Source organism: Lissotriton vulgaris, chromosome 2_2 (assembly GCF_964263255.1).
Source record: "Lissotriton vulgaris chromosome 2_2, aLisVul1.2, whole genome shotgun sequence".
Classification (NCBI taxonomy): domain Eukaryota; kingdom Metazoa; phylum Chordata; class Amphibia; order Caudata; family Salamandridae; genus Lissotriton; species Lissotriton vulgaris.
The window spans coordinates 84,937,017-84,952,272 of record NC_141688.1 but is presented as its reverse complement, the minus strand read 5'-3'; the positions used below and the strand labels follow the sequence as shown (position 1 = coordinate 84,952,272).

Genomic DNA, 15,256 nt, shown 5'->3' with positions numbered 1-15,256 from the left:
GATACTGTACCAGGAGCTGCTCTGCAGATGTCCCAGATAGATACCCCAGCAAAGAGGGATGTAGAGGAAGAGATTGCCCTCCTGGAGTGAGCACAGGCTTATCCCTGAAGGAGTTTCCCAGCCAAGTGATGACAGCTGGAAATCCAACCTGCAATGCCTGGTTTAGATAGGGGAAATCCCTTATGAGGAGCACTATAAGCTACAAAGAGCGGAGGTGACTTTCTAAAGTGTTTTGTTCTTTGGAGATAGAATTTCAAACAATGCTGAATGTCCCGCGAATGAAGCGATCTCTCAGCCGGACTAGGTGAACGTCCGAAGGCACCTTAGGGATGAAATTGAGGTTAGTACAGAGTACTACTCTGTAATTTTTTAACTTAAGAAAAAGCTCCTAGATAGTGAGTCCCTGCAATTCGCCAACCCTTCTCGCAGATGTTAGCGCCAGAAGAAAAGCTACCTTCCAAGATAGGAATTTTAACTCTGCCTTGTGGATAGGTTCTAAGGGATGCTTCATGAGCTGAGCAAAGACCACGTTAAGGTGCATCTAAAAAGCCATTTCATAAACGGTTTAATTATTCTCGCTGACCATAGAGAAGGGACTGAAGTTGTTCTTCTGAAATAAGAGATGGCTGCAGATGTACCTTAATAGATGCGTGGGCTAAGCCAGCCTAGGCCAATGAAAGGATGTAAGGAAGAATCTCATGAGCCGAAGAATAGAAAGGATGAACTCCTGTTTCTTGGCATCGGAGACAGAACCTTTTCTACTTCATTCGATAGGTCTTGTTCATACTCGGAGTGTAGAGACAGAGAAAGAATGTATCTACACTCCAAGGACAGATTCAGGTCAAGAAACTACCTGTGTTCATGAGCCATGCTGACAATTAAAGAGATGGATGCAGCACATGGTCCGGGGACATCGTCAGCAATAAAGGGATAGGATCCAAGAGAATCGGTCGCGCCATCGACAGAAGAAGCTCTGTGTACCAATACTGGTAAGGCCAAGACGGTGCTATAAAGATCATCTTACAGGGCTCTGCTTTCATCTTCATGAGAATCCTTGGCAGAAGAGGAATGGTGGTGGGGGGGGAGGAAGCGTAAACAAGGACGTCTGACCATGCCATTGAAAACGCATTCCCTTAGGATCCCAGGTGGTGAAATACAGGCATTTCTTGTTCTGTGGTGTCGCAAACAGATCTACAGATGGCTTACCCCATAGCCGGAAGATGCTGTCTAGTGTCTGCTGATCCAACTCCCACTCATGGCAGACCGACTTTAGTCTGCTGAGAGTATCCGCTGTCTCATTGAGGTTTCACTGAAGATGTTCGGCTTTCAGCGAATGCCCATGTTGGATCGCCCATTCCCAGATATTTTGAGCCTCCGAAGACAACAGGCGGGACCTTGTGCCGCCCTGTTTGTTGACATAATGCATAGCCGTCGTATTGTCTGTCCTGTTGAGAAACAATGAGTTTCTGATCCTAGGGACAAATGGCTGTAGAGACAGGCAAATCGCTTTTAGCTCCAGCAAATTGATGTACAGACGGCGATGATGCTGTTGCCAACAGCCACTTATTTGAAGGTCTTGCAAGACTGCTCCCCAGCACTCTAGAGATGTATCTGTAGTAATCATCAGAGGAGCTGGGCTGGCTAGAAAAGAGACACCTTGTGAAATGTTCGCCTGGTGGGCCTACCATGAAGTGGCGTGCCTCATTGGTGAAGTTACCTTGACCATGTCCTCGAAAGAACCTTCTATTTGACGCCACTGTAAGTCCAGTTGCTCCTGAAGAGGTCACCTCCGTAACCTTCAGTGGGGTATCAGAGGAATGCAGGACGCCTTTGTAGAGGCGAATTGAAAGTGACTTTCTTTTTAGGAGTAGTTGAGGTATTAACCATAGCTTTATATTCAATGTGGTGACCCAGTTATGTCAAAGGACCTGGGTTTCGATTGGCATAGAAAACAGTGGTCCTAGACACTTTTTACTTGAACTCAATTTTATACCCGTAGGAGTATAAAAATACTTCTTGCCACATGAAGGTGAAGGCATACAGTTATAGGCCACTTCAAAATGACTAGTAAGATTAAGTCATGAACCCGTGAGTGCAAATGGATTCACATTTTTGACACGGTGGGCAAAAGCCTCAATGAATAGGAGGAAATTTCCAGACAAATATCCACCCTTAGCAATGGTTAATTTGTTCTGTATAGACAGTTCTAGTTTTCAATCTGTTTATTGGGAATTCTGAATTTGAAGCACTCTTGATTTCCACAAATGTGATGTATGTTTCCTTACATATGCAGCTGTGCTTGATCTGTTTTGTCAAAATGGGCCTTTTCATGTATATAACATCATTTCTTTATACGCCATATTTTATATTTCCTTGCATGTGAAAATTGCAATGTAAATCGTACTTGGCACTAGAAAATATGTATATAGTGTGATCGTATTACGTTATATTATTTTGCAGTTATTTTCATTCATTAGACATTCACATCCTGTGCTGTTCCACACACTGTTCAGGCTTCCTGAAAATCCTCAAGGGATTTTTTAGTCTGCCTTGAGAAGCCCCGCTCACTTTGCAGTCTGTTTATGCTGTAATTATTTTCAACGTAACAGCAGCTCACAGCGCTCCCGGTCCTTCGACGTACACGCCGGTTTTATAAGCCTGGTTAGGCCAACGTTCACTCTTGCATTCCACAGAGACGCCGACGGATGCGGCACGCTGGAAGCGCTGAGAGGACCATCACATTTAAGGTATTTCCAAACAACCCAGAGTCCTTTTGTAACTTTCGATGGAATCTCCTTCAGGCAATTGCCTTTCTTTTCAACGTGACTTATTTACTTAATCCTTACCGCAGATTTCGAACCAATTTGACACACGCCCAGACGTTCTCACGCCACTCTTCCACACAGCGGGTGAGTCTATTACGTTGAGTTTTTTGTCTAGTCAAACGCCCTTTTACGTCCTACACGTTGTCCTACAATGCCCTACATGATTATTTTTTTATTTTTAGTGCTGGGATATCGCTCCCATTACATGATGAATCTACAGGATTGATACCTTTTGAACCATGAAGTAATCTCTTGGTTACTCACCGCACTGTGCGCACTGGTGAGCGTTTTTACTCTTTAGGCACATTTTTTACTGGTTTAAACACTATTTTAGTCTCACTTGGCCACTTTTCTGAATCTTACGGTTATTTTCAGATACCCCTTGCCCCCGTCTTGAGGAACACCATCAGCAGAGGATCCCACTCACCCTTTTGCATTAGGATCGAAACGTCGACAACCCCTGAATAGGCTACACCCTACCAGAATTACAGAAGAAGTTACGTTGTGAAAAAACTGATGTATTTAATGTACTGCATCGGATTGTTTATACAGAGGTAGGCCGGAATTCTGAAGGGAGACCATTTTGTCAAGTTTTAAGCTGGATACCTTATGCAATAATTTATTTTAATCACCCTCTTGATTTAACTAATCTCTCTCTTTTCAATTCTTCACATGAGCACTCACTTTCACACCCCCTTCTTCTTGATCATAACCGAGTGGATATTACTAATTGTATATCATGCCTTTGAATTTTTGACTTCTTTCTTTTTGAATGAATACTTATCATCACTGAATAAACCTAATCTTACTAGTCATTTTGAAGTGGCCTATAACTTTATGCCTTCACCTTCATGTGCCAACTAGTATTTTTATACTCATCTACGGGTATAAAACGGAGCTTAGGTAAAAAGTGTCTAGGACCACTGTTTTCTATACCGATTAACCATAGCTTGGCCTGCCTTTCTAGTGATGGAAACGCTCTGTTCAGGGACATGTCCAATATGGCTCCCAGAAATACGGCCTTCTTGGAAGGATGCAAGCTTGATTTGCCCCTGTTAAAGGTAATGATTCAGAAAAGGGGGTGGTGATGAACAGAGTGTCTGAATTAAGCAGACCACTCTTACCCAGTCCAAAGATCAGGGCTTGATCCATTGCCGTTTTTTAGCTCACTGCACCATCCCAGCTCAGAACCTGGCTACATGCAAATTAGTCTGTTCCTGTCCCAGTGCATGATGGGAACAGGGCAAACCAAACTACCAAGCCAATTCTTACACTGGGAAGGAAACAAGCTTCCGGGGACCGGTTTCTGGCATTTCAGCCGTCGTCGGCCCGGCTTGCTTGAATCCTGATGGTGCAATGAGCAAGGGACTCACATCTGAGTATACCCGTCCCCGGTAGCTTGTCTCCTTTCTGGTGAAGAATTGGCTTGGTAGTTTAGTCTGCCCTGTTCCCATGATGCACTGGGCCAGGGACAGACTGATTTGCATATAGCCAGGTTCTGAGCTGGGATGGTGCAGCTAAATAACAGTGATGGATCAAGCCCTGGTCTTTGGACTGGGTAAGAGTGGTCTGCTTAATTCAGACACTCTGTTCATCACCACCCCCTTTTCTGAATCGTTTTTGGCCACTATAGGTGTGGCAGGATATACTCAGACATGAGTCTCTTGCTCACTGCACCATCAGGATTCAAGCAAGCCGAGCCGACGACGGCTGAAATGCCAGGAACCGGTCCCCGGTAGCTTGTCTCCTTTCTGGTGAAGCATTGGCTTGGTAGTTTAGTCTGCCCTGTTCCCATGATGCACTGGGCCAGGGACAGACTGATTTGCATATAGCCAGGTTCTGAGCTTGGATGGTGCAGTGAGCTAAATAACGGTGATGGATCAAGCCCTGATCTTTGGACTGAGTAAGAGTGGTCTGCTTAATTCAGACACTCTGTTCATCACCACCCCCTTTTCTGAATCTGTATAACCAGGGGTCAGACCCCGAAAACGGTGGAGTAAAGAAGGCTAGCACTGTTTCTCCTCCTTCTCCTCCAGAGGGAAGGAAACATTTAAATAAACCTCCTTCTGTTCCTCTTGATGAAAAACAGTCCAAGAAATCACCAACGTTGACAAGGCCGTCGACGAAGAAGCTATCATTTACATCGTCGACGCGGAGTGACAAAGGCCAGTCTCCTCAGCCTAGAACAGTTCCAACGACTGGATCATCACCGGAAGCTCTGCTAGTGTCAATGAATACGGTTCCGGCACCATTGACTACGACAACGGCAGTATGGACAAAGCTGGAGACAGCGATGACTAAGACGGCGGTAGCGACAAGAACTATGTTGGCGACGGCAATAGCGACGACGGTAACAACGTCAGCTAAGCAAAGATGCATTTGGAAATTGCATGGAAAATTTCAAATTGGGAACGTCCCTCCACCTCCCTTTTCTCAGCCCCCCACTTGACAGATCACCCTGAAACCTTCCAAGAGAACCTGAGGTACATTAACTTATTGAAAACATTTTGTGAGTATAATATATATATATATATATATATATATATATATATATATATATTTTTTTTTTAGAGGACCTCTTCACAACGACAAAATTTCCTCACTAGGTCTTACCCCCACGCCCATCGCTTGAACCCTAAAACTACTTATCCCTAACACCTAACCGCTACCATACCTGAACCCTAAAAACCCCTTAGCCCATTACCCATTCCTGTCCAGGAACGCTAAAAGCCCCTTACACATAATTTTACCCTTATCCATCTCTGAACCTTAAAACACACTTACCACGCATTGCCCCTACCCACTCCTGCACTCTAAAAAACCCTTAACCATCCCTGAACCGTAAATATTTTTATTAAGTGACAATTAATGTATATGTGTGCGTGTGTGTGTGTGTGTGTGTGTGTGTGTGTGTGTGTGTGTGTGTGTGTGTGTGTGTATAGGTGTGTGTGTGTGAATATATATGAATGTATATATGTAAGTATATAGAAATATATATGTAGGCTTGTAAATATTTACAAAAGCAAACAAGTTCCTTTGTCATTACCAAAATAAAATACTTAGCCTATGTGGTAAAGTTCCGTGCTGGAAAGTACCTAAACATGACGGCAATTACCTGCGTGGTAAAGTCTGCTCTGGTAAAGGTACCACGTGGTAAAGGCTGTATAGTAAAGGTAAAATACCTTTTCTAAGATTATCCAATGAAATCCCACCACAATCATAAGGCACCAACCCAACAGTTATAGTAAGCATGCAAGTGGCTAGGCCACCGTAGCTCTCTGGCCACTTAGGAGATGGTAAGACTATACAGAATAATACAGTTAACCTATTTCAGCCCATTCCTCTATTGCAGGCACTCTAATGATGGTTAGCTGTGTACCAACTCATTTGTAAAAATAAAAAAAGCACAATGGGTGTGTACCTGTGGGCTGGGCTCCATAGATGGCTGCAGTACGGCAGGTTGAGAGGGAGCATTGGGCTGGGTTGCTGGGACAGTTGTCTGTGCCGGATTGGTCTGTAAAAGTAAAGATACAGAAAAACTTAAGAACTATTCCACTTTTTTTTATTTGGGATATATCATCAGAGGCAAGGATAAACAACACACAGGGGAATAATAGAGGTCTTTGATTAGTTTATGAAAAAGAAGCAGCATTACACAGTGGGCTTACCTTCTGAATGTGTAGTAGCAATTTTTTTAAAAGACAAGAAAATTAGTCAGAGAATTGATGTAGTAAGCCTAATAGAGTGCTCTGGACTCAAATAATTGAATAGGAAAAGAGTGTCCATTTCACTATAGCAGAGTGGGCCAGTGAGAAGAGAAATGGAAAAGCAAAGAGTGTGGGTGGCGGGGGTAAAGTATTGAGAGAAATTGTTTATGTATGTGTGAGATTTGTGGTGCTCACATCGGTGTAAGGGATTAGGGCAGTGAAGATGATGGCAACTTACTGCCGAAGTGCAGAGACCATGCTAAACACACACACCATGTAAAAGACAGATCATGTTAGCCACGGGGTGGGGGGTGGGGGGGGGGGGGGGGTCAGATGTAATGCAGGAATGTACATGTGCTGAGATAGGCGTTTCTATTACACCAGCTCTCTCTTTATGTGCTTTAGGACTCAATGAGTTATGATTCTAGTGGTGAGTACGTGTCCAACAGCACTGCTTCGACAAATCACAGCCCAGATAAGGTCACATCCTTACAACTGGTGTGGCCTCCATCGAGTCAGTCTTCCAATTCTGCATTTCTGAAGCACACCTAGACAGCAAGAATCCATGGGAGCGTGTGGGGGGCTCCTGTGGGTGCCTAAAGGAGTTACGGTATTAGAAGACGAATGTGGGGGCTCTCGTATGTAAAGACGTCTGAAGTATGCAAGGAAAAGAGAGTTGCATATAGTGTATTGAGGCTGGAGGTCTCAATTGAAAAGTGCAAGGGGTGCTCAATAGTAAAATTAGAGGGGTGTAAGGAGAATGGAAGAGGGGTGGAAGGAGAATGGAGGAGGTGTCAGAAAGGCACGGAATACTGCAGGAAAACTTTGGGTGCTGAATCCAATAGTGATGGACAACACCAAGGTGAGTCGTACAATTTCAGCTCCATGAATGAGATGAGGAGACTCTTGAGGGGAAACTACAAAGCCTCAACCGAAACAATTAGTGCTCAGCTATGGGAGGTTTTATGTAAGTATCACCTACCAGTCGTGAATTCTCAGAGAAGGGATTAAACTCTTCCAGTGTGCTCTGAGCCGGATTGGTCAGCTGTGTCACAGAGGGATCCTACAGGAGAGAAAATACAAATAGGATCATGAAACCAGGAGAGAGATTGGTAAATTCACAGGCACATCTTCTATTACACCAGTTTGTAATGGTAAAGCGGTTGTATCATGCCTCGCACAGAATCTGCATCCAGGACAAGTGCACAAACATGCTTCGAGGGGAAAAGGCGCCAAAGAGCATTTAAGTGTCACAGATAAACTCCAACAAAAACCTGATCTGTAGACCCTCTAAAAGCCAAATCTAAGGCTCTGAAAAAAGCACCTAGTCAGACCTAGTCTCATCCCTCCGTTGTGCTGGCCATGGTCAAGACTTTCAGAAGGTGTTGGGTTGAAAATATACAAACAAAAACCATAAGATGGTATCAGAGTTAAAGTATAAAAAAACGTGGTCTGTAATAACTTAAAAAGAATATTATTAGCTTCTAACTAACAAAAAGCCTGAGATAAACAATAAAGGGAAGGCATAGTAAAAAAGATTTCAACTGAAGTCAATAGGGCCTCCAGTTATCATTGGCAACTATGGAGCTAAACAAACTTATTTGAGAAAAAGGTCTCTAATTTCTGAAAAATGAGCTTCTCTATTGGCCTTTTTAGCTTGAGCTTGGTAAAAAGGAAGACATTACTGGCAAAGACAGGTAGTGCGTTAGGCCATGTGATCAAAGTTATTTTCATACCTAGTCTCTTTTGCATTGTAAAATATAAATCGATGCATTGGGTCCAAGCGATTGATCGGGACAAATAATATCCTTCTGATCAAAACAAAAACCTAAAAAAAATAAAAAAATTGCAGCATGAGGAATCCGTTAACACTTGGATGCTCTGTTTTTCTCTGGTTTGTATGGAGCTTTGTTCTTTGTAATGGGAGTCGAAAGACTTAGGCCAAGCAAAGCTACAGGGATTAGGACAGAAGCCAGTAGAGACTCACATGGCGGAGATTCATGAGACCTGAAACAGCACCAACAGTCTGGCAAGATTCTTTCTTAATCTGATCGTCCCATGCACTTCACTGGTCTTCCATACAAAGTGAGATTATTTTCTAACATTTAACAGCTCGCACTTACGACGCCCCCAACAGACAAGTAGGGCAAAGAGGCAGAAACTTCACAACATTTGTCAGAAAAGACTCTCTGGAGGATGTTCATGCCCACTCAACTAGGGACAAGACAGCTTCTTTGGTTCTCACCAGAGGCATTTGCATATCGGACATTCACGGGTCAGCCTAGTGGTCATGTCTAAATAAATTTGCTAAACATTACAGCCTCAACGCCAAGGGTTGGGCTGCATGACTTCCTTGGATTTTTGCCACTACTGATTCCCAACTCTCAGAGCCTACCGCTTTGGGACTCACTCTTAAGGTGAGGAACTCCTTCTGTAAGTATATATCTGGTGGATACAGAATCTTATTGCATTTTCTTATTTGCCTTCTATCCTCCCCAGAAGGGTCACTACCTTATATAATAAGACCAAGGTACGCAAACATATTATGTACTCTTATTGTTGTAGATGCTCTCTTGGTTCCACTCTGCAAGACTCCTAGAGGTTGAAAAAGTTTCGGAAACTGGCATTAGCATGCAGATTCACATCTAATAAAACCCAGTGTGGTCGTGTCCAATGGGTTAACATAACTAAAGCTGCATAGCACCATCTGGAAGTGCTGGAAAGTAACTTCTCTAAGTTTAATGTCTGGGAGGATTGTCTTAAAGTGAGGCAGAAAGATGTATCCATCAAAATTATTAAACAGAGATCCAAATTCATCACACACCTAGAATAGAGGGACTATAACCTTGAATTGCAATTGTAGATAAAATCAATTTTTCATTAGATGAAAGAGACATTCTGAGCCTTCGCAGAGTTTTAGTGAGTGAGGAGATTTCGATTTGCCAGCTATTTTGGGAAATTGAGTACCTTTCTGAGTGTAGGAGTTAAAGCCATTCCAGTGCTACCTGGAATGGGAAGACATAGTTCACTGCCTTGGTTATAAAGTATACAAATGTAGAATAACCCAAAGATCTGCTATACATGTACTACACCATCAAGTTGATCAGTGAACTACAGACACAATGTACAAATATCGCTTACCCTGCAGTCAGCCCTCCCCACAACTGCATTTGTTCCCCAAAACCTTTGGCAATAACAGTACAGGGCACTTTCCACATTACAGATCTGAAGTACATGTACTCCTTTCTCCATGAGAGACACTGAACACTTTTAAAACATGCAGCGACGGTGCTACTCCCCTTCTCAGACTGCAGCCTAGTCACAAAGAACCCCAGATCCTGCCCTTAGCAATGTCATAATGTCTTGCCAATCTCAAGCTATTCCCAGAACAACAAGCATTGGCATATCCAATAGGTCTCGCCTTAGGGCCCTTATAAGTGTTTTGCCATGCAACAGTTAATGTTGTTGCACCAAGGATATTGTGCTGGATAACTAAACACTTACAAGGTCCCAACCAGGCAACGAGTTCGGCAGCATTGGCGGAAAATGTGAGTGGATATATATAAATTTTAAAATATAAAACATTTGTCTAAAACATGCTTATTTCAAGAAACCATGCCCAATTTCAAGTATAGCTTTCAATGCTCTAATAAAACTATGGAACTATGGATGGGAACAAGGCTGCAGCAACGCAGCCGAAACGCGTCACGCTGGAGACAAGCGGAGAAATAAAGCTTTAAATTAATGGATCTTATCACGACTGAGTGGTCTGCACCTGAACACATTATGGTGGAAGAGCTGTTATTCAGGACGTGATATATCTTGTGTTGCCGCCCAAATGTACAATAAATGGCTGCGTCCTCCTCCTACCGGTGCTCCGGCTATTTCTGTTCACAGTGCTGGTTTCAAGTTAGCGGGATGCTTTGTTCCCGTGGTTTGCCGAGGCTGCCCTGCAGGACCATGGGCTCCCGCTCACAAAGAGACTTTGTTGGTATTAAATGTCAGGAGACTGGCCCGCTCCTAATCCAGGACTTTCCAAACAATCACTTGATAATATGGAGAGGAGCAAGGGAGACAAGAAGGATATTTCATCACTTCTTGCAATGATGTGGAAGCAACATTTACTGAGGTATTGCAGCAACACGAACAATGCAGCGCTTGATTTGCATTTTTGCACCTTGAGAGAAAGCATTTTGCCTGCTTGAGTATTACCGGAACATTGCATTGTGGGACAATGAGTATTTGACCAAGCTGCAAATGAATGTCTATGATTAAGGCTATCACAGCTGAAACGCATCAGACTAGTAATCTTGTGTTGCCGCCCAAATGTATATTAAATGGCTGCTTCCTCATCCTACCGGTGCTTCGGCTATTTCTGTTCACAGTGCTGGTTGCAAGTTAGCGGGATGCTTCGTTCCCGTGGTTTGTCGAGGCTGCCCTGCAGGACTATAACTCTATATATATATATATATATATATATATCAACTGCAATTCCGGTCTCCCAGGAACAGAAGGCAACAAGAATCCCAAAATCAAGGCAAATTAATATTTATTTGGCAATAGCAGCAAACGAGACTGACGCGTTTCGGGCAGTTGCCCTTGTTCACAGTCACACATTACCCATAATGCCTGTTTTTTTATAAATGCTTGTGCACAACATGTGACTTCAATAGGCATGGAGAAAATACTATTACGGTGTTCTTGCGCATCTCTGAGTACAAGGGTTGCATTTTCATACTCCTCATTTCATATTTACATATAAAGGTAAACATGAATATTTCTGAATAAATTCATTGGTTTGTAACAAGATTGTATCTGCATAAATGCAAAAATAAGGTCTAAACAGTATAATCACTAGTGCAAAGTTAATGTGCAAAATAACGCAAGCTGTAAACATTTCACTTGGTGCAAAGTAGGCAAATCAGTTATAAAAGTATAAATACTTAAAAACTTCCAATACAAAATTAATTATTATATATAGAAAATTGCCATATACACATGTTAAAATATGCAAAATTTGTAAACTTCTACACTGTGCAAATCACACAATATAGTTACAAATACTGAAAAGACCAAATAAATACTATTTACAATCCTGCAGGGACATCTATAAATGATGGCAACCCTGTTAGTCCTAACCAACCTATGAGGGACATCTACTAATGATGGCAACCCAGTAATTCTCATTGATTCACAACCCGTCAGGTAGATCTCTATACAATAATCTTAAATGTGCTAATAACACCATAGTACAATGTGTTAAACTCAAAATGGAAAGTGATGCAATCCATTCTTAATTTGAGTAGCCCCCAGTGCAAAAATTATATAAAAAAGGGAAGGGAAAAATGACTGGAATCAACAATGGGAAGGGGCGAGAAACTAAACAGAAAACCCCACAGAGAGAAAGAGAGCAAACAGGCGGACAAAGATATTAAAGTATAAATCCATCTGCTGATGATTACCCAAACAAGCTTAAAGAAAATGATATAGATCTTCCGTGGTGTTAAGCCCGTTCGGTGCCTTAGTGTCCAGTTCCAATATCATTTTCGACTCCATTTGACGCAATAACTTGTCCCTATCACCCCCTCTGCGTGGTTGGGCAACTGATGTCAACACAAAATAGTTCAGGCACTCCAAGTTGTTATTATGAACTCTTCTGAAGTGCCTGGCGACTGGGTATGTATTATCGTTGTTGACAATGGCACGGAGGTGCTGATGTATCCTGGCGTGTACTGCTGGCCGAGTGCTCCCGACATATCTCAGGCCGCAAGTACACGTCAGGATGTATACTGCATATTCAGTCCTGCAGTTGTAGTTTCCTTTAATCTGCAATGGAATTGGACTGAATGGGGTCGTATAAGAACAAGTATTTACACCAAATTTACATGCCCGACAACTGTTACACTTGAAAAACCCATTTCTTGGGGGTAACCGGGTTTTCTGTATGGTGAGTTCTGGAAAAGGATTAGAGACGTGACTACGTAAGGAGGGTCCCCTTCTAAACGTAATTATTGGATTAGCAGGAAGGTCCCCTGCTAAAACCCCATCTGTTTGCAGAATGGGCCAACTGTTAGTCAAAATGGACCTTATTTTTCTGTCCTGACAACTGAAGGCTGTGAGGAACCTTATTTCTGAGTTTCCACTACCTTCCTTATTGTTCATGTTGTCTTTCTCTTGTGACAGTAAGGACTCCCTAGTTCTTTGCTGAATTTTCAAGGCCGCTCTTTTAAGGGTTTGGTCATTGTATCCCCTGGCCTTAAATCTGTTGATAGATTATTTTATGCATTTGTCCCTTTCCTCAGAATCACTGCAGATTCTCTTTATTCGGAGTAACTCCCCATAAGGGATGTTATCGATGGTATGTCGCGGGTGGGCACTACTTGCGTGCAACGTAGAGTTGCCCGCAGTTTCTTTTCTGTAGAGGGTGGTTGCCAACAAGTTATTTTTGGGATATACCTTCACATCCAAAAAATTAACTGATTTTTTACTGATATGGTGCGTAAATTTCAAGTTGTAATCATTAGTATTCAGCTTTTTAATAAAATCTATCGCACTGGCTTGGTCACCCCTCCACATTAAAAACACGTCGTCAACAAATCTGACCCACTGTTCCACATGTTCAGAAAAAATATTCAGGTGGTCCCCCATGAGGACCTGCTTCTCCCAATAGCCTACGTGCAAGCACGCGTAGCTAGTGGAAAAGCAGGCCCCCATAGCCACCCCCCTCTTTTGTAAAAAGACATCCCTACCAAACAAAGAAATTATGATGTAGGCTCCACTTAACCAATTCTACTAACATCTTGTTGTGGTTATAGCAGTTGGCTGGTCTCGTGCTCAAAAAATATTCTAAAGCTTTTAGACCAGTGGAGTGCTCTATGCTCGTGTATAGAGCTTCGATGTCCAATGTTATTAGTAAAGAGTTCTCTGTCCATGGGGTATTCTTGATTTTCTGTAGAAAATGTCCTGTGTCTTTAATGTATGTGGACAGACTGGAGACCAGAGGTTGCAGGAAGGAATCTGTATATTGTGCGAGATGTTCACCAATGCTATCTATTGCCAAAATGATCGGCCGTCCCGGGACTGGAATATTCCCCTTGTGCACTTTGGGGATTAGATAGAATCTGGGCATTATCAGCAGCTCAACGTGCAAAAACTTGAACTCTTGCATGGAGATTAAGCCCTCCCTTCTATACTTGAAGAGCATTTTTCGTAATTTCTCCCTGGCTAGATCGTATTCTTTCAAGTTTGTTTTCATATAGCAGGTGGAGTCCGACAATTGCTTGATAGCCTCTGCTATATATTGTTCTTGGGGCCAGATGACTACATTTCCCCCTTTGTCAGAACCACAAACTATATTGCAATGATCGTTTTTCAGTTTGTTCATCAGCTCCCAATACTGTTTTTCGTGATCTCGCTTGGCCCTCCTGCGGTGTTTGACCTGATGGTGAAGTTTAAGGTCTGCCGTCACTACATCATGGAATGAATCTATTGCATCCTTGGGCATAGTGGGTGTGAAGGTTGACGTCGGTTTGAATGGGCTTGAACCCGCTCCGATTTGAGAGATTTCAGCATCTCTTAGTTCCTCCTGTGTGGACGTGATGATACTGGGTTCATTGCCATCATCACTCAATTGATGAAGTGTGAGCATCCCTCTGATGTCACGGGCTTGAAGTGGCAGGATACACATCCGCTATTTCTGCATTGTTTGAACCCTCCTTGATGTTAAAGAACTTTCGAAGCTTCAGTTTCCGTATATATCGAAACACGTCCACTCTAGTGGCTGTATAATTGAAGTCAGTTACTGGGCAAAAGGTGAGGCCAAGGCTTAGCAGTTGATTTTCTGCAGTTGTAAGGGTAGTGGAAGATAAATTGATGACCATCTTGTCACTCAATTTCTGTTCTTGCGCCAATGCTTTTTCTTTTTGTTGCTGTTGTTTGTGTTTGTGTTTTTGGCGGCGCTCTCTTCGACGGCGGTTGATTCTGGGCCTTTTTTCTGTTGATTTTGCTGGTTTCGTGGGCGCAGAGTTTGCAGCCGCGCATTCACTAAAAAATCCACTTCTTCCCCTAAATCCAGAACCATTGAGGGCCCTTCATCTTCATTGCCTGCTGTTAATGCCTCATCATCCGAGTAGACACTGCTTACACTGCTGCTTGTTGAATTAGAGTCACTATTAATTTGAGCATCTGTAACTACTTCCGTGCGTGAACCACTAGCATTTTCTTCCGCCTTTGCTGTTGTCTTCATCGGGGCTGATTTTTGGTTCATTTTTAAACGCTTTATGCTGTCAAGTTTACGTGCGAAAGTGTAGATTTTTCCATGCTCATAATCGTCCTTGTCACGCGCAAACTTCCATGCTTTGCGCACTTTGATTTTTTCCTCATGTTTATTAACTTTTTCTTGAATCTCTTTTCTCATTGATACGATGATGTCATTAGGTTCCAATTTCAACAGTTCCCCATTAATTTCTTCCATTTCTTGCAGCAGTTGTACGCGGTCAATTTCGGCATATTTAATGAGTATTTTGACTAGATTCCGGGAGGCATCCAGGTTGCTATGCCCCCACTCCTTCAACATTTCTGGGTGTGGTTTATCATAGCTGGGAGCAAGTAAAATCCTTAAGCCCCTTGGCTATTTTTTCCAGGAGAGAGAGATGATGTTTAAACGCAGCAGGTGTATCAATGCAATAGAGGAAGAAATGATGATATTTAAATGTCTGAGGAATA

At 42.7% G+C, this 15,256-nt stretch overlaps 1 protein-coding gene across 1 annotated transcript in view; it reads right to left on the bottom strand.

The window, feature by feature from the left end:
• SCAMP2 (secretory carrier membrane protein 2) overlaps nt 1-15,256 on the bottom strand; it is a 313,781-nt gene that overhangs the window by 183,371 nt on the left and 115,154 nt on the right. The window contains exons 2-3 of the mRNA XM_086959331.1: nt 7,515-7,595; nt 6,247-6,339 (exon numbers count right to left, since the gene is read on the bottom strand). Coding sequence (XP_086815457.1) covers nt 6,247-6,339; nt 7,515-7,595 — 174 coding nt within the window. The remainder of the gene's footprint in view (nt 1-6,246; nt 6,340-7,514; nt 7,596-15,256) is intronic.